We start from the raw sequence: 23190 nt of genomic DNA, 5'->3' as shown, positions 1-23190 counted from the left end.
AGTCCCAGCGCTAGGACGAGACCTTGGGCCTGAGGATTCAGCTCAGCACACCATGTGCCCACCCTATGGGATTTTACCCATCAGTCAATTGTGACATTACTAGAGTCTGAGGAGCATCCTTTTGGTGTTTCTAGTGATTCGGGGGAAATCACCCTGAAGATTTGCAATCTGATGCCCCAGGACAGTGGGATTTATACCTGCATAGCAACAAATGACCACGGCACCGCGTCTACGTCTGCTACAGTTAAAGTGCAAGGTACAGGCTCTTTGTTCGTCAAACACCTTTTATAATTTTAAAATATTTTTATTATGGTAAAATATACGTAACATAAAATTGAACATATTAACCAATGTTAAGTGTACATTCTGTAGTGTTGAGTACATTCATACTATTGTGCAACCAATCTCCAGAACTCTTTTCATCTTTCAAAACTAAATCCTATATCCATTAAACAACAGCTCCCCATCCCCCCTCCCCACTGCCCCTGGCAGCCACCATTCTACTTCCTATCTCTATGAATTTATGTTCATCAAATATTTTAAGTAGACATTACAAGGATTCCCTGAGACCTGGGGAAGAAAATGTCCATTGTGAAATCCCAAAGTCCAGCAAAGGGGAGAGAAGGAGTCTTCGCTAAGAGCACTCCGTGGCCCGCCATAACTTATCTGCATAGTTTCCGGGTCAAGCTTTATCTCCAGCGTGCAGTCTTTAGCCCAAGGAAGAACTTCTAACCCCACAGTGTATCTGCCAGGCCTCTCCAGAGCCTGGAGAAAGGTGTGCCACTTGGTGGAAAGGGCCGTAGGAAAAATGTGAGACATGGGGAAGGTCATGTTTCCTAGGAAGCGTTCAACGTTGGTGCAAAATGCCAAGTTCTGCAGAAATAGCGCTTGACCATAACTTCTGTCTGCGAAGGTGTTCCAGCGGCCCCTAACCGCCCCATCGCCCAGGAGAGAAGCTGCACCTCCGTGATCCTCCGCTGGCTGCCTCCCTCCAGCACGGGAAACTGTACAATTTCTGGTTACACCGTGGAGTACAGAGAAGAAGGTGCGCCGGCTCCCCCTACTACCCCCTCCTTTTCGGTTTCTTTCTTCCCTTCCTCAAAAGGGGAGGTCCTTCAGAGTCATAAACTACCTGCATGCCTTTCATCAGCTGTTCCTTCTTGTGTCTTCCCACTCAGCATAAAGACCTCAGTGCCGGACTACAGCCGCCTTCTGATCTCTAACTTCAAGCAGTGGTTTTCCCCAAACTGATGACTCCTGGCAGATTTCAAAGTGCCTTCATGTGCGCTTCTGCCCTTAATAAGCCCTATTCCCCAGACAGGGGCAATCAGGCCCATTTTACAGATGAGGAGGCTAAGGCCTAAAGAAAGTTAAGGAACCCGAGGCAGGCATTAGTAAGAATCATGGCTGGCATTAAACCCAGGTGTCAAGTTTGTGAATTCGTGATCTTTCTCCCAGAGTGAAAACGAGGGTAGCAGGAGCAGAGCTTTACCCCCACCCCCAGATAAAAGTTAGAGATCACATATATAAATAGAGATTGCATATATATTTTGTGTGACCTCTCAATTTTACATACATACATGTGTATAATGATTTTAAAAAGCTGTTCATTGTTTAAATTTGTTACGTTTACATGCTGAGAGTGCATACATAGTTCAGCAGTCAGAAACACCTGAACCTGTCGCCTATTATCAAGAAGAACTAGTTACATAAGAAGCTGCCAGCTAGCTCTAGTTGTTAATAACACATCTCTGAACCGCATAATGAATTACACAGCTGAATTTCCAGCCACTGTTCATGCCCAGAACCAAAATCATTTGTTGTACTTGCCGTTGCTCATAGCATCTCAACTCTTCTTTCTTCTGCCGAGCAGGCCCTGTGCAGTTACAAAGCTGTTTACTTCTGCGTCTTTGTGAAGCTGTTCGCTCTTGGGCGTCCCCGCTCAGCACACAGGTGTCCGAGCTGAGCCGGGGGACACGTCTCTCAAAGCTAGTGCTTTCCTCTGCACTGTGCAGTTCTTAGCTCATCATGTTCACACAGTGATCGTTTCATCTTTCTGAGCTTCAGTTCCTCCTGTTCCCAACCCCGCAGGGTTTCTGGGGATTTCAGTGTGGAAGTGAAATGGGAGAATCACTTGGACGCCTGGCACAGCACTTCATGTACATGGAGTGCTCAGTGCTTGTTCACTTCTAGTTTGTTTCCACTTCCAAACGCATATAGTCTCGCATCTTGTGATTTCTGGTATATTTTTGTGCCTTGTTAACGAGTGGCCGCACGTTCCTCTGTAAATTCTGCATGAGCTCCGCCTTCTCACCCTCACACATGCCCGTCTGGGAATGAGCGGCGTCCCTGGGTCAGCTGCTGTCCCGCCCCTCATGATCCATTCAGTCATTCAGAAAATGGAGCCCAAGCCTGCCACAGTTGGCCCACAGCCTTGCCGAGCCCAATCAGCAACCACAACGGTTCCTTGAATGGAAATGTGTCAACTTCCTTTTCTTTGTTTGCTGAAGGTCTTTGAAACAATGTCCCTCTGGCTTTTTCTCTTTCCCTGTCCTCGGAAATCGTGCACTAGGTTCCCAGGCCTGGCAGCAGTCAGTGGCTTCGACCTTGGACACTTACCTTGTCGTCGAGGACCTCAGTCCTGGGAGTCCTTATCAGTTCCGAGTCAGCGCCAGTAACCCCTGGGGGATCAGCCTTCCCAGCGAGCCCTCGGAGTTTGTGCGACTCCCTGAGTACGGTGAGTCCCGGCCATGCCCAGCACCCCAGGCAGGGGCGGCAAGGTGCCTGGCAGCTCACACACTCGCTGGTGCCGGCTGGCCGTTGGCATGGCAGGCCACCACGCAGGAGGTGACCTGCATTTGCCAGTGGCTTCCGTCAAGTAACATTTCAGAGACCTGATGAAAAGTGTGATTTCAACCATCTTGGGGCAAAAGTGAGGTCTGCCACCCATATCTACCCCGGGCCTGCCAGGGTCCCTGGGCACCCACGTGGGTCCCCGGGAACAGAGAGGGGCGGGCAGGAGTCGTGAGTCACCTGGATGCTGTCTGCCCCTTTTCCTAGATGGGGGCACCAAACCTCCTCTCCCCTGGGACCCCCTGCAAGGCGTAAGTGTACCTCACAGCATTAGAGACAGCCCCGTTTACCAGTTTAAGCTGGGGAGAGGAAAGCAAGCTGCTTGAAGGATTTGCATCAAAATGAGTATTTGATAGTTTCACCACCCCCAGCCTTCCCAGAATGTCTTTTTTTTAAGGTAGATACATTTTTTTTTTAAGATTTTTATTTATATATTTGTGAGAGAGAGCATGCACATGAATGGGAAGAGGGGCAGAGGGATAAGGAGAAGCAGACTCCTAGCTGAGCAGGGAGCCCAATCCCAGGACCCTGAGATCATGACCTGAGCCAAAGGCAAGCCCTTAACCAACTGAGCCACCCAGGCGCCCCTCAAGGTGGATACATTTTTATGTGGATGTGTTGGATAATTAAGATACACCTATAACTGGCTACACGTGAGTATTTTACAAATACCACCTATTCGCTGTCTCACCCCCTTGGTCCCAAGAACATTTTGGAAGAGGACACTTGTTAGCCTGAAGAAATCTCCAAGTCATGAGGTATTCCGTGGTACAAGGAGTGGGTTGTGTGTGTTGGGGTGGAGGAGGAGGTCCCTGCCCTAGAAAGACAACAGACCTGTATGTCTCTGGGTTAAGGGGATCCCAGAGTCTCCAGAGGGGCTTCAGAAGCCTTCTAGGGCCTTCCGCTACAGCCCAGCCCCCCCAACACCCACTGACTCTGGAAGTGCTCCCCAGCCTGTCCCCAGGGGCTCAGCTCCCTCCCAGTGGCCTTGCTCCCTTGGACCCATGACTCACCAGGAAACCTTGGCCCTGGGTCTCCGTTTTGTCAGAATTCCATATAGATAAGACACCTGAGCCTCAGCCCAGCTGTGCTCTGGGTGGCCTGAGGCGGCCCGGGTCAGAAGAGCCTCGCTGTCAGCTCAGTACTCTCCTCCCAAGCCACTAACTAAATTCTGCCTCATGTCTTCCTTCTCGTGAGCCTTGGTCCCAAGAGACAGCACAAATATGTATTGGTGTGCATGCTTGCACACGTGTGTGTATAAATCATTGCCAGGGAATTAACACATCATATAAGGTAATGCTGCCAAAGAGTATACCAGCTAAGCTCATCGCTGTCTGAGGCAGCAGGCTGACAGAGCAGTGGTTAGGATGTTTTGAGCATATTCCTCTCCTTTCCTTCTCTGGGCCCTTGTAACTCTTCCCCTAACCTCCACTGCACCCCCCCTCAGCTCTGATTCTCACTGGCTTTTCTAGGCCTTCCGTGTGTTTTTCTCCTTCTAATTTTTTTCTACCAAATTTCTATTTTAAAATACCCAGAGGTTACATCTCTGATTGTCCCAAGTTTTCTCTTGTTTATGTAGATGGCACAGTGGGGGCGGGGGGGCGGGGGGAGGGGGTCCGACTCTTTCATGTCAGCTTGCCGTTGGATGATATTTTTAAAAATAACATTTCAGAGAATCCTGGCATTTTCCCACTGAGTTAGACTCCATATTTGGTCACAAGAATTGGTTTGGGGCAATGGAGGAGATTTTCTGTTAATCTTTTCTTTATTCTTATATGACTTCCTCAGTATCATAAATGGATTCTCTCTCTTCCAAAGATGCTGCTGCTGATGGTGCCACCATTTCTTGGAAGGAAAATTTTGATTCAGCTTATACTGAGCTGAATGAAATTGGAAGGTAATGACCCTGTTTTTCTATTCCTTCATTTATGGGCACTTAACATCATCACATCAGAATAACGACTTGCTTTTAGTGTTGTTTGTTTCTCCTAAGTGTATTCTCTCTATAGTAAGAAAAAAACTAGAATATTTATGTGTATTTTTATCGCTCTTTTTTTTAACTTTTTAAGTTGGAGGGGAGGCTTCACTTGTCAACTGTCAGCCTTTCTTTTGTTCTGATATAAGAATTTAAGGCTCAGCCTTTTCTTCAAAATACAATTTTAGCTACATCTCCTGAGTTCTGATATGTGGCACTTTCGTTATCATTCGGTTCAACTATGATTCTTTTCTTTGACCTAATTGTAATAGAAATACTTTAAAATTTCCAGCTGTATGAGATTTTTACAAATTATCTTCTTGTTACTGATGTCTAACTTAATTACACTGTAGTTGAAGAACTTGATCTATGTGATACTGACTCTGACTTTTGTTGGGACTGGCTTTATTTGCAGTACAGGGTCAATTTTTGTTAGAAGTTCCATGTGTTCCTGAGAAGAAGGTATAATCACTAATTTTTGGTTCAGGTCTCTATATATGTCCATATGTCAAGCCCAATCACATTGTTTTGTGGATATTTCCAGTCCAGTCCCCCCCCTACACAGACACACATACCCACACACACACACAATCTCTCTGTCTCTTTGTCTCTATTTTAGTTAGAAAAGCATGTCCTCAAAAATAAAAAGATAAAAATATGACTTTTAACAAAACAATGAAAAAAAATCTATCACCTGTCCCCGAAAATAGTTGATGGAAAGAAACAAAATGGAGGATCATCTCTATGTGGGCATTGGTTTGCGTGTGGTCTAGGTGAGAGGGTGGGGAGCTTTTACAAGTCCTCCACCCCCACCTGGATGTGTAAATAAAAGAGCATCCACTAACAGTGGGCCATTACCATCATCTCTATCTCTGATTGACGTCTCTCAATGAAGCATAACATTTCCTGAGTGGGGTCGTTGTGACAGAGGTTGTGGAAAGAGCCCAAATGTTTGCTATTCCCATTTCTTAGGCAGGAGTCACAATGTAATTCACAACCTTTCATCATAATACCTTTCATCAAAAACCAACTTTCGCTCTCCTTTCACTCTTCTTTGTGTGGCCGGAGGGGGCAAAAAAGGCCAATGGAAATTTACGTGGTGTTGATGATGATGCTTATTGGGTATCTATAATGTTGCAGATACTATGCAGATATTATATGAGAGATATTTAACGTAATCCTTACCACATCGTGAGGTGGTGTTTGAGTAGATTTCCAGGAAAGGAACCCAGGCTTGGGGAGTTAAGTCACTTTTTCGAGGTCTTGAAACTAGCAAATGTAGAGCCAGGATTCTAACCCTGACCTACCCAATTCTTAAGCCTGTGTTTGTTTTAGTAAAACAAACATATGTGGTTTCTCGCTGTAGCAATTTTTGTCAAAAATAAGCTCTAGCCGTTGAAATCTAGTTTGCCCCATTATACTGAGGTTTTGTGAAGCTAGGTACAACTCCTGTAATGAATCGAATCCCCACCTGGTTCTAAATGAAACTGGTTGTATCGCCTAGATGCACCCGGGATTTCTTTCCCAAGACAAGCATTTGCTGTTGAGCGCCACAGGCGAAGGCGTGTTTTACCTAGAAGAGACGATGTTTTAGTATTTCCCAAAGGGGAGATCAAGTTTCTGATCTGTTCAAGGCAGTCGATGTTTTTTTAAAAAAAATCTCATCCCCAACCATATGAAGCTTTTCCTCTCCTCCAAGTACAGTCCTCCTATTTTCAGGAGATCCTTTAAGAACGCTGTATGTGAACAGAAGGGAAACAAAACATGTAGATACTGATGTGAGACACACGGAAGGTGTCTGTGGGCCATAGACGTGAGTCAACTTTCTCCATTGCACTGAAACCTAGAATTCTAGGCCTATATGACCGTCTTGTTAAAAATAGCTCTCTGGTAATTAAATAGTATAAAAACCATGGTGCCAAAAGAAATATCTTTGCTCCTAAAGTCTACCTACCGAAGGAAAGAGCACTTGAGCATGGCACGGTTAGTTGGAAATAAACTAAATGGGCACCACGGCAATGTAAAGAAGCCAGAGAGTTGTCCCCTAGGAATGCTGACCGGTGACCTGTACGGGATCCAAAAATGTAGCAGGGCCAGGCCTCTAGGCAAGGATGGCAGGTTGAACACAGCCATCTGTTTTCACTCCTTCCTGAGACTTCACTGAACCTCCACTAAAGGAATTTTTCTGATCAGGCACATAAGGATGAGGAACCAGGAAGAAGAGACAACTAGTAATATATTCGAAGCAGAAAACAAGTGAAAGAGTGACAGATGACCTAGGAGACCTTAGGAACTCGGTCCAAGTCAGCCATGGGGTCAAGTGAGAGCCTGTGCAACTTTTGCAGCAGAATTCCCCAAAGGCCGGGGTACTGGCCGCATCAAGTACCTCTGCAAACCGGTGACAAGAGGCTGCTGAAGTGGGGAGGAGTGGCTGAAACTCTGTGTGAGAGGGTGTGGCTCTGGGCCTCGTCCCTGGCCACAGGCAGCGGTACGATCGTCCTTCCCCATGCAGGAAGCGGGGGCAGGTCCATCCTCTAGACAGGTGCCTCTGTTCTCAGAGACACTGGCACAGTTGGGGGCAGCAGAACCTTCCGGCAAACAGGCCCCTTAGGAGACTATATCCATGCTGGATACTCAGGACCCCAGCTCTCTCAACCCCCCGGCCTCCAAAAGTGGACAACCGCAGCTTCACGGTCTAGGCAGGAAGTAGGAGGGTCTTTCTCTGGGAAATCTGACCAGCCCAAGAAGAAAATCTTAAAGATACGGACTTTAGAGCTTTCCCCACTAAACTGTTCACTCAGATCACCCTACAGTGAAGGTCGAATTGACAGGCTCTCCGCCCTCTCCCCCGCCACTCAGAGCTTCCAAACACTGTTTAGTCCCCAAGTTTTAGAATGAGCCAACTTCCAGTGCCCACCAAGACAGAGTAAGCCCACTGTGGCCTATCTCTCCCACTGATGAGAACCAGAATCCCTGGACAAAATACAAAAAAACAACTACCTCAGGATTCTGAGAAGTAAAGAACTGGAGAATGGGGAGCCCAGTTAAAACTTAAAAGTCAAGGACAGCAGCAGTGAGGTCTCTGGTTTGTTTGTTGGGCTTTAACCCAAGGGCCGGCCAAACCAGGGAGCTGGGCAGCATGCACAGGGGGCAACTCCAAAGGAAACCCATCTTTCTGGCCAAAAGACAGGAAAGGGGGTCCCTTTGAGCTGAAGAGAGCAGTAAAATGCCTTTCCCTCTCTCCCTTCTTTCTCTCATTGCTTTAACCCAAGCAAGAAGCTAAAACTCTGAAGGATTCCCATCTATAAAAACGGACCCATGGGAGCCAAAAAATGTGTGGGAAATCTCAGTGAGAAGAGAGCTAAAGAAGGAGATCCCCTAATTCTGTGCCTGGAATAACACAAATCCTGGGCTACGTTCAAGCTGTGCACAGATAGAACACACCCACAGAAGCATAGCAAGGCTTTGAGAGTGGAACTATGCTATAAACCACTTGGTCACCCTGCAGTGACTTAGTCCCAGACTAATCTTTGAGTGGTTCTCATAAGGGGCAGTCTTTGTTAGAAATGAGGCCGAATTCTATCACAAAAAGGAAAATATTCATAGTTTACTGGAGCTGCAACTGTGAGTAGCCCTGACCTAGTTGCAGTAGTGGAAACACTGAATATTGATTAAAATATCATTCTGCTGGGAGGACAGGGGATGGGGAAAATGGTCATGTGGTGGTGACAGGGAGGGGAGAGAGACTAACATCTCCCTTTCTGGAGTGGGTGTCAACAGATTATAATGAAAACTGAAACATCAAGAAGTAGCCACACAAACATAGACTTACCCCCGTACTAAGCTAAAATATAATTACCTGATACGTTAAACTTCCTCTCAGGTAAGGAAAATGGGGTTGGGAGTGAGAGGATGGGATACTATTAGTTTAATAAGAAACCTTAAAGCTAGTTGACTTTTTAAATCATGGGGATGCATAACTTGGATACACACAATTAAAAAAAAATTAAGGAATAGAGGCGCCTGGGTGGCTCAGTGGGTAAAGTGTCCATCTTGGGCTCAGGTCATGATCCCAGGGTCCTGGGATGGAGCCCCACGTCAGGCTCCCTGCTCAGCGGGGAGTCTGCTTTTCCCTCTGCCCCTTCCCACCCCCACCTCATGGCCTGTCTCTCAAATAAATAAATAAAAATTTTAAAACAAAAAGTAAGGTATAGCAGCACCTCAACATGGCCACTTAGTTCAGGCGAGCTCTCCCTAGCATTCAATTGTTTTCATGCATCCAAAGTCTTCTGGAAGGGGTGACCTCTAATAATCAAACAAGAGAGTGCTGTTAAAAACCAGAATGGGGGCACCTGGGTGGCTCAGGTGGTTGAGCCCCAGACTCTTGTCTTCAGCTCAGGTCATGATCTAAGGGTAGTGAGATGGAGCCCTGCCTCAGGCTCTATGGTCAGCATGGAGTCTGTTTGTCCCTCTCCCTCTGTTCCTCCCCCGACTTGTGCTCTCTCCTCCTCTCTCTTTCAAACAAATAAAATCTGTTAAAGAAAGAAAAACATAATGAAAGTGTGTCTGGCTAGCTCAGTCGGTGGAGCACGCAACTCTTGATCCCAGGATTGTGAGCTTGAGCCCCACATTAGGCAAAGAAATTAAAAAAAAAAAAAAAAAAAAAAAAAAAAGATGGTAATTTATTAATTTATGATATAGAATAGAACTATCAGTTCTACCAAATATTTGTTTACTATGCAAAAAGAATGTCTGCTACATAACATTCAATTAGTATTTGTCAAATAGTTGTTTTATTGATCAGCATATTCTCTTCTTAAAGATTTTTTATTATTATTATTTTATTTGGCACACACAGAGAGAGAGAGAGAGAGAGCATGAGCAGGAGGAGGGGCAGAAGGAGAGGGAGAAGCAGACTCCCCGCTGAGCAGGGCTCCATCCCAGGACTCCAGGGTCATGACCTGAGCCAAAGGCAGAGGCTTAACTGACTGAACCACCCAGGCATCCCAACATATTCTCTTCTTTTGTCAAAAATCTATAGTGGAGAAACACTATCTGACTATTATTGTCTGAAAGTCGCTTGGTGAGCACAGAGCCAGGTCAAGGAGTCAGTTGGACAATCTTTGTGGTGCCAGTGGTGTTGGATGTCTCCATTTCCGCTGGAGGAATGGACTGCTCTTTGGATGGTTGAGTCCTCTACTCATAGGTTAGAGCGCCTCAGGGACGGGCCTGGGATGGCATTGCTTGTCACCTCTTTGACTCCCTTTCTCTGCTCCCATTGCTGACCAGTTCCCCCTTCTACTTCACTTTCTTTCTACCTCCTCCTGGGCTACAGCTGAGTCTGGGAACCATTCTATTTTAGGTGTGGCTAATATTGTCAGATGTGAAGATGGCATGGTGGTTATACATTTTTAAATGTCCTTGTCAATTAGAAATGACTGAAGTATTTATGAGTGAAATAATATATCTGGATTTTGCTAAAAATACTACAGAAAAAAAGGCAAGAGGTAGGAAAGGAATAGTGGAATAAGGTTGGCAAAATGCTGATAATTACTGAAGCGGGCTGCTGGGTGCACAGATCTATTATACTATTCTCTCTACTTTTGTGTATATTAGAGAGTTTCCATAATACCAAGATAATAAATATAAAATAAAGGAAAAAATTGCCTCTTAGAAAAATGTTTTTGAAATTATCATAGATTACAATTCTTCCTTCATGAACATTATTATTATTGTTGTATTTTACAAAAAGATACTCCGCTTAGAAAACTGAACCTGTGCTGTTCAAAGTGACAGAGAAATCTATTGACTAAAAATGATACTCGTTTTTCGCATCTCAGAGAACCCTGAAATGCTAAGGAAGGAAACATGGCTTTTCCGAATGATAACATTATAATTTAAAAATAGGAAAGTAGGATTCCTAATAAGTGTTACTGTCTAACCACTTCAGATAAAACTTTACACATCCTTGAATAAAATAATACCTCGTTGATGGAGGAAGCTTAGCAAAATGCTTTCTCCCTTTCTCTTTCCAGAGGCCGTTTCTCCATAGTGAAGAAATGCATTCACAAAGCCACCCGCAAGGATGTTGCCGTGAAATTTGTTAGCAAAAAAATGAAGAAAAAAGAGCAGGCTGCCCACGAGGCTGCCCTGCTTCAGCACCTGCAACACCCCCAGTACATCACTCTCCACGACACCTATGAGTCCCCCACGTCCTACATCCTGATTCTAGAACTGTAAGTACAGGCGTCTCAGGGGGTCTCCAGCTGTTTGGGTTACTTATTGTCCCCTGGCAATGGCAGTTATTTTATACAATGTCTTAGGGTGTACGAAGTGTTGTACATCACGTGCGTCCTCCCGTCCGTTTTATAAAAATGTGGTTCCCATTTATAGATTAGAAAAATCAAGGATAAGGAAGGTCCTTACCACTAAGAAATGGAGAAGCTGGGACTTGAACCCATATTTCTCTCCCTCGGATTCTCATGTTCTTTCTCTTATGGACTCTTGGGCTGGGCAGGGGTGTAGGAAGAGCTTATTGACCATAGGCTTGTTGACAGGGGTGGACCTGACATGCAAGAGGGGTTTGAGCATCAATCCACTGCCATGGCATCCATGGTCTCCCACCCAGGAAATTCCTTTTAAAGTGGAACCTTGACCTTCAAAATATTCCACTCATTCCAGATTTTCTAGGAACTCAGGCAACCATATACTTGGCCCCAGAACACATCAAGTAAAGCACGTTCTCCCCCCACCTCCCCCAAGCTAAGAACAGAGATCGTGTCCTGTGGTTCACAGAGATCTAACAGAGGCTAAAGAGAACAAAGTCCTCTCAGGAGTATTGAGCCCTCATAGAGATGTCATCCGACGTGTGCTGATGACCCTGCGCCCAAGACTGGTGCTGTGTACGTCTCCACAGGAGCCTCTGTTCACAAGAGAGGCGCCTCCACGTACAGCTTTTCAGCTGTCATTTTACTGTGGCTCTTGGGTGCTTTTTTGTCTAGGTGTTTGTGGATGAGGGCCTTTGAGGCAGTCACCTATACATTTATTTATGTTGAAAAAAAGACAGCCAAAGGGCAAACATCTTTGGCTACATTTTTGAATTGGTTGAAAAGAAACAAGAGAAGACAGAACCAACTCTATTAATATTTATAATTCTTTTGTGATCTCTTATATAGCTGTGTAGTAGTAGGTCGATTGTCACTTGGGATTTAACAAATACACTTACAAACAGCCTTCCAGGACCTAATACCAGGTGATTAGACAAGTATTATCACTTGTATATCAAGGTGATATGGCGGACCCAGAACCTTGGCCCCTTCGGATTTGCCAGCTTGCATCATTCCAGGGGAAGGTGCTGATTTCCAGACTGCCACAGTGCAAGGGAAGGAAACCATTCTTGGAATGAAGAGCCTGGGCTCTCATCCCAGCTCTGGGATTTGGGGCAGGGTCTTTAGATTCCTGGGCCTCGGGTCCTCATCTGTGAAGTCTGAAGAATTATTTCCACTTCTCAGAGATGTTCCAGGGATTAAATGAGATGAACAGTGGATTGAGCTAGTTCGGCAAACATTTACTGAGCACTCCCTGTGTGCCAGCCGCTGTGTGGACCTGGGCCAGGCTGGAAAGAACAAAGATGAGAAGGGGTGCTTCTTGCCCTTGAGGAGTCCAAAGTCTGATGAGGAGGACCGATCGCTAAGTGAATGATTTCAGTTGAACATGGTAAATGCTGAGAAGGAAACACGTGTTTTGGAGAGGGTTGCTGTGAGAACATAGAAAGGTGTTTGTTGGACTCGAGATTCAGGAAAGGTGAGTGGGTAGGCAGTGCCCGAGGTAAACCCTGTGCTAAATCTTGGTTATGCTGTGACCAGGGGTACCCCTTTTGGTGGCCCCCCAAATCACTGGTAGAGCTTTTCTCTGCCAGGCAACTGAGGTTCTGATTGCCTAGGCTAGGATGGGGCCTAGGCATCTGCATTCCCCAAAAGCTCTGAGGGTGAACTTGGTGCAAAGGCTTGCAGGTCTTGGAGCAGTGCTGCAAGAAGTGTGGGGGGTTGCATCTCACAAACCCAGTCCCCCTCCACTCCACGCTCATCACTCCCCTCCCCCCGCCCCCCCCGGCCAGGTCCTAGGCTTCGGAGAAGAGACCAGGGGGAAGGAACACGCTAGAGAAGACAATGGAAACTTGGCTGGGGTGGGGGGAGTTCAGCTGTGCTCAAAGATGGTTTCTGCCTCTGGTTCAAGCTGCTCTGCCTGAGCATTTCGCAGGGATGTGCCTTTGACAGCTCAGCGCACGTTGGAATAGCAGTCTGACATCTGGGCACTCCAGATGCTAGAGAGGGCACAGGGCGCCTGAAAAGCCTTACTACTTACTGAGCACTTGTGACTGCTACCAATCATGCTTAAATGCCTCATTGTCTCACTTGATTCTTGCGCAGCCCTCATAATGAAGGAGGTGGTATTGCTGTTGCTGTTACTCCCAGTTTAAAGAGGAAGAACCCAACACAGGGTTTAAGTGACTTGTCCCAAACCCCCAGCCTGTAGGTGGCAGAATCAGGACTCAAATCTGGATCTGGCTGGCTCCCCCTACCATGTTCTCAGTCACGGTTTTTAAGATTGGAAAATTGCTCAAAAGGCAAAGGATCCCAAAAAGGGTCAAGACTGCCAAGGACGAACTTTGCCCACTTTCCATTTTCCCCAACTAACAACTGACAAATAAAAGCAATTTGCAAAACATATTTGCAGTGGCTCGCAGCCACGGGTTCCAGTTCATCAGAATATTGAGAGAGAGCGTTCTCTCTCTCTCTTTCCCTCTCTCCTAAGACTTTCTCTCTTTTGCAATCTAACCTCTTAAAGGGGGGGGGGGTCAGACCTTTTTCCTCATGAGCAGTTTTTAACTTCAACAACATAGAATGTGTCTTAAGTTTACACAGGTTTCTTCCGTGGAGCACATCAGACGTGTAACTTTTAAATTAGTTAATTTTAGTTCTGAACGTTGATTTTGGGCTCTAACTAAAATACACATGTGTGGCAGCATCCATCTTGCTTTATAAGGGGGAGCAGGAGAGATTTTAGAGCTCGGACCGATGTGTATGTGTTTTATTTTTCCATTTCTTTACAAATGTATTTCCTTGGCCCTCTCCTCCCTGCTTTCAGGATGGATGACGGCCGGCTCTTAGACTACCTTATGAATCACGATGAGCTGATGGAGGAGAAAGTTGCTTTCTACATCCGAGACATCATGGAGGCGCTGCAGTACCTTCACAACTGTAGGGTGGCCCATTTGGACATAAAGGTAATAAGAAAGAGCTGCCCTTGCAGGGAAATGGCCGTGTCCAACCTGTCAGTCATTACCCTTGAGGGAGGTCCATTCTGATTCATTTTATTGACTTAGGTTAGAATCCTAACAAATATTAAACAGGAACTAGGTCGTCACACAATTCGAGTGTGTTATTCGTGAATTAATGAGAACACACCAAGAGTCACCGCGACATCTGGGGCGAGGGAAGGTAGGGAAGCTTTTCCCGCCTCGTCTAACATTTTAGAAGGAAGCCAATAAATGTCAGTTTTTTATGGTGTTCTCAAAGAAGCCCCTGTTTTCCAAAATGAGTAATCCATTCTTTTTTTTTTTGAGTCCGTGCAGAAGCAAGGGGTAGTTGGGAAGACATGATTTTCAGTGTCAAACAGCTTCTCTGAAACACTACCCCACCTCAGAATCTGGTCTAGTTTGGAGGCCCCCGGGCCACTTTGCATAGGCAATTTCTCATGCTCCATAGGCTTTTTCAAAGGCTAGCAGAACCATATCTGAACCACCAGAGTCCTACTGGTAGTCAAGACAGACAGCTGAACTTGCCTTCTCTTCTCCCTCACGCCTGGGTCTCCTCAGCCCGAAAACCTGCTCATTGACCTACGCATCCCAGTGCCTCGGGTGAAGCTCATCGACCTGGAGGATGCCGTCCAGATCTCGGGTCACTTCCACATCCACCACCTGCTGGGCAACCCCGAGTTCGCTGCCCCAGAAGTGATCCAAGGAATCCCCGTCTCCCTGGGCACAGACATCTGGAGCATCGGGGTTCTGACATACGTCATGCTGAGTGGGGTGTCCCCCTTCTTGGACGAGAGTAAGGAGGAGACCTGTATCAATGTGTGCAGGGTGGACTTCAGCTTCCCGCATGAATACTTCTGTGGCGTGAGCAACGCCGCCAGAGACTTCATCAATGTGATCCTACAGGAAGACTTCCGCAGGAGGCCCACGGCAGCCACGTGCCTGCAGCATCCCTGGCTACAGCCCCATAACGGCAGCTACTCCAAGATCCCCCTGGACACCTCCCGCCTGGCGTGCTTCATAGAGCGCCGCAAGCACCAGAACGACGTGCGGCCTGTCCCCAATGTCAAGAGCTACATTGTCAACCGGGTAAACCAAGGGACGTAGCCGTCTCCTCGCCCGTGGGGTTCCACATGGAAGTGCAGTGTGAACCAAAGCAAGACTGAATGTCTGTAAATAATTCTGTTCATTTGCTCCACGCAGTTCTCTGGCTTGAGAGACGGACCTCTTAAACCGCGTCCATGGCTATTCAGGGTCTGGGCAGCAGTGAAATTACCCTCAACCCAGGGGCTTTCCAGAAGGTCATAGAAGAGAGAAAGATGCAAAGAGTCACCCAGAGCATTAAAGAGAGGGGGCAAGGATACCAAGAATACGAGCCGTTACAAAATTTTAACCGTGTGTTCCAAAACGAGTGGTGAAATGGGCAAAGCTAAAGCTCACAGTAGTGAGTGTAAAAGGTTTCTAACCCTGCTGAAATTTTAAGCAGAAAAGTTCTATTTAACAGAGATGTCACGTATGTCAACTATTCTGGTTTAGATTACTTAGATATAGTTTCTTAATAGGATACGTATACACATACAGTAAAGTATATCCCATTCAGGTTTCAGAGTTTTATAATATAGAGGTATATATGAAATCAATCATAAGTAATTTTGAGTGCTCCAGTTAAGACAGTAATTTATTTACCGAAGCATTACATTGTTTTGACTAAGCACAATTAGATGACAAGTTTTTTAGAGCATTTTATAAATCTTGTATAGAAATCTTTTACCAGAACCCGTGCATTAAGAGAAAGCAATGTGACCCTTTTGCAATCTGTGAATGAGAAGATTTTTCTCTCAGTCACAAGTATTTGATTAGCATAGGTTCTGTATATGAAACACTACCCCCAAATTCACTGGCAGCTCAGAGTTAATCCGGCAGGAAAGCCTGCCAGGAAATAAGTCCAAATATGGTTAAGAGTTGTGGGGCTATTTTTATGTCTACACTCGGTTTGAACTAGGTAATGAATATAACAGGTTCACACAAAAGGGCAAATAGAAACCTTTCCTACGGTTCCTATGAACAACGTTAACAACACTTTCTGACTTCTACAGACGTAGAATGTAGTCCTCAGAAAGTCGGCTTGCTTTATTTCTAACCCCTTCTGGAAGCTAAGGGGTGCTTACCAAAAGGAGGCAGCCATATAGGCCTTTAAAGGCCTGGTCCCAAGTCCTTTCTGAAGCCATGGAATAAAATCTGATACGTCACTCTGACAGAGCATTGAGTTTTAACTGTGATTGCCGTACCTATCTCCACTTAGCCGCTGATATTTCCCTGGACCAAAAGGACTAATTGCACTTTGAGGCCAACACTGCTTTTTGGCGCGTATTCTCCACACAAGGTGATTATGAACTGCCCTTTCCCCCCACCCCCCAGTGGAAAAAAAAAATTCAGTCTGGACATTTCATGGTTGTTTTTCTTTCTTTGTTTTTGGGGAAGATTTTTTGTTTTGTGTGTGTGTGTGTGTTGGTACATGATCCACCCTTTGTTTTCTAGGATGGGTTTTGAAAATTGCTATTATGCAAATATTATTTTAAAAATATAACTCAAGTATTTGTCCTCAAATTAGGTTTAATGGCATTGCTTCTCTCCTATAATAGGATTGAGAAAATTAAAAGCGTGCGGCACAGAAGTGCAAGCAGAGGGTTTATGAGGAATCAATAGAATTACAAATCGATCTAAATGAAAAAGGATGGTGGACACTAAGCCTGAACTTTAATATATAAAAACACTTATTCCCACAGTGGAAATGTAAAATTAAAAATACTCATCTTTCATTTCCATTGCTTTCAGAGTCACCTTCCTCATGCACCCTCCACCTCATCCCATCCAAGATTATAGATTAATCAATTAGTAGGAAGTACAAGCAATAAGACTAGATAGCACTTCGTATTTTTAGGATTAACCAAATACATGGAAACTGATTCCACCTATATTTGGTTCCTAGTTTCACATGGCCCTGGGTCACCAAGGCGCCCTCCCTCAGAGCCCACCCCTGACTAACCCCCCTAGTCTCCATTTAAATCTACATGTATAGGGCGCCTGGGTGGCTCAGTTGGTTAAGCGACTGCCTTCGGCTCAAGTCATGATCCTGGAGTCCCGGGATCGAGTCCCGCATCGGGCTCCCTGCTCGGCGGGGGGTCTGCTTCTCCCTCTGCCCTCTTCCCTCTCCTGCTGTCTCTCATTCTCTCTCTCTCAAATAAATAAAATCTTTAAAAAAAAAAAATAAAAAAAATCTACATGTATATACAAATACTATCTGATATGATATTTTAAAATTTAAAACATTTACTAAAAAAAAAAAACCTTTTAGTAAACATGTCTTCATTGTGAGATCGAGCCTAAAAGAAGAAGGCCTGGTCCCTAGGGCTCGTCACAGGACGGAGGGCAGGTGCTGAGGATTCCAAATAGCCATCAAGCGTGGCTTGGCAAGGTCTGTTTCGTCCACTGTGTGCAATGACTGAAGAACTCCCTGCTGAGTCCTTTTGAGTTATGACCATGGAAGAGATGGGCTGAGTTTCTGCTGGAGAAGATTAGGGCCTTGGACGGTGGTGCACGGAGGGCACAGGAGAGCGTTCACGACATCGTGTTGTGGGAGGGCAGCTGACAGAATGTTAGAGCCAAAGCTTTTATATACAGCGTTGCCATCAGAGTAGGGACGGCCCAGGTGTGGGGTTGTGCGGAATCTCCCCTCCCCTCCAGGTACACATGTTGGGGAAGTGAGGAGACGGGAGAGGCGGGACATAGAAATGCAAAGTGGTATGATTCTGTTAACTAGAGCCAAAGAACAATCATTAGAGTAGGATTAATTTAATAGAGGCTCCAGGAGAAAGGGTGTGTATTTTATATAGCTTGGTCACTGAAGAGAACTAACAGAGCGGTGTCCTGTCTGCAAAGCCCCTGCTCCCTCCCAACAGGAGTAAGATAGCAGTCCTGCTTGGAGAATCTCTTTAGCCAGCTGGAAATAACAAGGAATCCCCGGAGGTGGGGCTGGGAAATGTACATGAGGTTGCTCTGTGGGCAAGGGTGGTGAGGGAAGAAGGATTAGAAACCAGTTTCTTGTACCTGTTTTGGCAGATATTTACTACTTTGTGGTAGAGAGAGGGGGAGAAGAGAAAATGTTCCACTTCCACCATAACCGTCATAGTTCTTGAAATCAAAACTTAACTAGGAATTAGTGAGAGTGAACTTCCAGTTGAAATGGAAAAATTAATGTTGGTTAAACTCGTAAGTTTCTTGCTTGGCTTATATTCATTGCATAGAGTTTTGGGGTTTGTTTTGTTTTGTAAGGGTGGGATGCAGAAAGAAGGAAAAGATCAGGGACAACTCATACTAATTTTTTAAAGGTATAATGATTTACTGCATCTTTTACATTTGTTTCAAATTAAATAGATTTATATGCACTGATAGCTGAATGTTGGGAAAATTTTTAGGAAAAAAATTGTAATGTTGGAGGTGTCCTTCAGGACTCTCACAGCCATAAACACCCTTGGGGGAGTAGAGGAAGCAGAGGAAAAGCTGGCTTCACCGCTTTGTCGTTCACAAAGCCTTTATAAATAGTAGTGCCTTTCAGAGGGGAGGATGGGAGATAAAGAAGTTCGTTGTATTTAGATTGACTGATACTGCAGCATTTTTTTTCTTTATGTTAAAAGATCTTTTAAATGAAAACATCTGAATGTAGGGTGAGGCCAGGAATTCTTGAGTTTCAACCTCAGTTATTCCTGATTCGTCCTTTCTACAGAAAGTCTTTGTTTTTTTCTGTCCCAAACGTCCCCATTGTTAAAATGGGAATGGGGGGGTATGAGGAGGGACTTTAATCTCATAGGAATGTTGCAAAAATAGCATAGTTGGGATGTCTAAAGGATACTTTGATTTTCTTAAAGTGCTACACCCTGCCAGTGCTAAGAATTTTACTGAGAGTAACTTTGAACATTCCGCGTTTTCAATACTCATATTTTAGGATACCATTTGCAAACTCATGAGATTAAGTTCTGTAAATTGGTTTTAATTGGAAGTACCAGGTGCTCTTTGTCTAAATGTTATTTGGTCTTAGCCTGTAATTTCAATCATTTAAAAGCTTGTCTACAGAAAAAGGTTAGGAGAGCTGATGGTCTTATGTGAATACACTGTTTTCTCCGGTATTTCTGATGGCAGAGCCAGAGTAGGATGCCCTCCAGGGCAATGCTGCTCTCTCTTCTCAAGTTTTATGCTCTGGAAAAATTGACAGAGAAGAACTCAAACAACCACTTTCCTCACTGAAAGGGCAGAAGTGAGAATAAAGTATTGTTTGATATCTCAATTCACTTCTTCAGAATCTCACCGGCATCCATTATAAGAAGCAAATTGCATGCACAGGTGTAGAAATGAATTGAACTGTTGGATTTGGGAGGGAAAACCTTGGATTTTTTTTTTTCTCTTTAAGATAATTAGGTGTTTCAGGAGTAGCATATTTGCTTTCCCGTACTCTCCATGATTTAATGCCCAAGAGTTAGTCATTCCTTGTTTGCTTGCCTATGTGAAAGAGCGTGGGAATTTAGATTTGTGAGAACATGAGGGAACAAAGGTATTATAAACTAGATGGTGGTTCTATCTGTGTATTAACTAAAACGTTGTCCCACAAATTTGATAGAGGAGGAAATATTACAAACATTAGGGGTCTCTGTAGTAAGGCAAAGTGCAAACTCACTACTCCCTTCTTCAGTTTTGAGGAATGTGGGCTTTATTCCTTTTTCTCCTGTGTAGCATCTCTGTGGAGTCTGGGTTAGGCTAACATAGTATGTGGGCTTCCAATGGATTTATTTACATTATGGCTTTTCTATTTACTATTTAAAGTCTAGGGATCATTTGGAAATTAATAATTAAATCTGGGGTGGGTTTAGAAAAGATAAGGTTTATATATACTCCACTAAGAAAAGGGAAGCTACTCTGTTAATATTTATTTTCTAAAAACTATAAGGATTTCAGTTGTTTCGTTAATTCTAAAGGGTTAAAAAGAGCTGAAATTTGTCCATAGCACTAGACATTTTTAATAGGTAATATTATTCATGTGAGAAATCTATATAGAAAAAGAACACAGAAATATCATAGGCCATATTGTCAATGAAAGGCATTTCTGCATTTTTTCCATATGTGTAGAAGTTAGAGGAGAAGACAAAGCAATTACTCTAAGGCAAATTTTCATCTTTAAGGGACATTTATGGAAAGCTTGAAATTAATACTCGTGAAAGCCTGAAATACTCATAGGCTATTGTGTTTTCTTGTCAGCCTGTTTGCTGGGAGATTCTAAAATGTGGTGAGATTTAGTTTTATTCAAACGGTCAGGATCAACTGTTTCTTCAGATTGCTGAGGATAGTTGAAAAAAGGGAGAGTGGTGGGGGAAAAGTGCAAATAAAATTCCTGGTGTCCCAACTTAAGCAAGCCAATTTGCTAGCCCAGGAGAGCTAGCATTAAGAGTTGCATCAATGCCTGATTCTATCAAGAAATGAATCCACATCCTGGAGTATTATGGGGACAGTTGTTACCATGATCTCAGAGACTGTGGTTATGAATTTGAAGTTAACAAAACATACATCTTCTCTTACTAACTTAAGCCATATCTGTCATCTCTGTGTCTGATTTTTTTGACCCTGGTGCTTTTACTTCTGTTTCTGCCTAACTCCAGCCTGCTCTATGGGGAAGGTGAGTAACACCAGTAGTTAGGACAAATGTGAAGACTGTGAAAAACTAAACATACCCGTCAGAATGAGATCCTAGTCAGAGAACGGTAGTGATCAAAGTGCAAACTGTTGGAGAATATGGATATATGTACATCTGTACATGTATATAGTGTATAATATGTATGTATATGTTATTGCTCATATGCAGAAATCTATCCAGTTGAAGACAGCCCAGGTCGGTCAATTTTTCTACTGGAAAACCATTTAGGGCCATTCAAAACCATTAGGGCTGCTGGGTGGAGTTCGAGTCTACTCATTTGGGAATTGTTTGCTGTCCTTTGAAGTCCACAAAGCCAAATGAACAAAGCCTGAAACACAATAAGGCCATAGCTGAGGCTGTTTACCTAGGGTCAGGAGTGTCTTTATGTTTGAATTATTAATAGTTGGTTTGCAAGCTGCATTAGCACCTCTTGGTTTTGAGTGACCCCCTCCCCACCAAGTTGGAGTGGGCTTCTCTGGCCATTCAGATAAAGGGCCTTATCCATAAGTGGATAGGTTTCCCCATAGGGACCATTACACATATACATATAAGTACATAATTCCATCGGGCTTGTAACAATTGATTTAAAATCACTCCACAGTATTGATAAATAGCTCTATATTTTCAAGGTGCAGAAGAATTCCACAGCCTTAATTATTTCAGTGTCTTGCTGGTCTGCCTTAAGTGTATCTTCTGGGTTTTTGGTTGTCTTATTATTTTTAAATTTTTCTGCAGTTCATTTTGTATGCACACAATGTTGTTTTGTAAAGGTAGTTTGTAAATATTTTATCTGTAAGTCAAAATCACTCATGTGTAATGTTGTAAAGTGATGACCTGCTGTCTTGTTATTATTACTACAGTAAATGTTATAAGTTATGGATGAAACTTCAAAATGTACATCTCACAAGTTATGCATTCCTATAAATATACAACACTAAAGATACTCTTTCTGGTTGTCTTTTTCTTTTCTTTCTAATTAAAACCATTGTTCAAAGGAAAGAGTAATTTTTTTCTCTTCCCTAAATATACGAAGGCCTTTGACAAGGTGAAAATGGCTCGTTATTATTACAACACTTTTTGGCCCGCATTTTGGAAAGAAAGCAACAATTTTGTAGCCTGGAGAAGTAGCCTAAGGCATTTCTCTATCCAAAAAGAAAAAAAAGTCAAGTAAGTCTCAGGTGTGTGTTGTTAACTTCATTCTGGCGTTCCAGGTGCCAGCTTTGTTGGAAAATTGTCAGGCCATTTGAGCTGGATCTCACAAATTTATGCATCGTGGTGTGGACTCTTCCGTCTGAATTAGCCTATGCACACATGATAAGGTCTGCGGGTGCCCCTCAAGTATAAATGAGACTAATTCAGAGTACAATGTCGATTAGCTAGAGTGTTAGAGATTGAAGTGTTTTGACTAGTTTACTTTGCCAATAAGAACAAAAATGTTTTAACATTTGGCTTCTATCTCATCAAAATTTTACTGCATTTATTTGAAATAAGACACAAGTCTCAAAAACATGGGTTCTTCACACTGGCTGGTCAGCACAATCTCATCAAAGAAAATACATTAAAAATATAGAAATACAGGGGTGCCTGGGTGGCTCCGTCGTTAAGCGTCTGCCTTCGGCTCAGGTCATGATCCTGGGATCGAGCCCCGCATGGCATCGGGCTCCCTGCTCAGCGGGGAGTCTGCTTCTCCCCCTCCCTCTGCTTCTCCCCCTGCTCATGCTCTCTATGTGTCTCGAATGAATAAGTAAAAAAAAAAAAAAAAAAAAAATCTTAAAAAAATATATAGAAATACAGAAATCACAATCGGTTTAATGAGTAACCATCACAAGCCCTAAGGTTTTAAGGGTTATTTCCCTTAAAGTATTGCCTTCTACACTTAATGGGGATTTCCCCCACTTTAAGGGATTCATTTGTAAAGACCAAATACGCTTGGATTTTCAGATTGGCTGGCAAAATTATCCTCCTGGATAACCTTGATACGGAGCAATTCCTCCTCCTCTACTCTCCTCCCTCCCTTCCTCCTCTGCTGTACACTTAACTACTACCTACCAAGCAGCTGAGCTGACGGGAATAAACACACGTCCTCCTCCAGGACAGACAGTTCCGACAGAAGAGGCAATGAACAATTACCTGCTAAGCGCTTTATGGTCCCCTGTGCAAGTTGCTCTGACATTGTCAGGTGCTAGATGCCATGAAGCTAGTTAAGAATTGAGTAAAGAGGGGCGCCTGGGTGGCTCAGTCGTTAGGCGTCTGCCTTCGGCTCGGGTCATGATCCCGGGGTCCTGGGATCGAGCCCCGCATCGGGCT

At 44.2% G+C, this 23190-nt stretch overlaps 1 protein-coding gene across 3 annotated transcripts in view; it reads left to right on the top strand.

Moving 5' to 3' along the window:
* The window catches only part of KALRN (kalirin RhoGEF kinase), a 648894-nt gene extending 632495 nt beyond the window's left edge, over window positions 1-16399 (top strand). For all 3 annotated transcript variants that reach the window (XM_034999991.1, XM_035000002.1, XM_035000000.1), the window contains 7 exons: window positions 135-256; window positions 914-1045; window positions 2573-2737; window positions 4672-4750; window positions 10864-11064; window positions 13976-14114; window positions 14706-16399. In XM_034999991.1, the coding sequence (XP_034855882.1) occupies window positions 135-256; window positions 914-1045; window positions 2573-2737; window positions 4672-4750; window positions 10864-11064; window positions 13976-14114; window positions 14706-15251 (1384 nt within the window). In that variant the 3' untranslated portion in view covers window positions 15252-16399. The remainder of the gene's footprint in view (window positions 1-134; window positions 257-913; window positions 1046-2572; window positions 2738-4671; window positions 4751-10863; window positions 11065-13975; window positions 14115-14705) is intronic.
* The last annotated feature ends 6791 nt before the right edge of the window (window positions 16400-23190 follow it).

This window comes from Mirounga leonina, unplaced genomic scaffold (genome assembly GCF_011800145.1).
Source record: "Mirounga leonina isolate KUSES-001 unplaced genomic scaffold, KU_Mleo_1.0 Mir_115, whole genome shotgun sequence".
Lineage (NCBI taxonomy): Eukaryota > Metazoa > Chordata > Mammalia > Carnivora > Phocidae > Mirounga > Mirounga leonina.
Note: the sequence above shows the minus strand (reverse complement) of the source record. Positions and strands in the feature narration are given on the sequence as shown.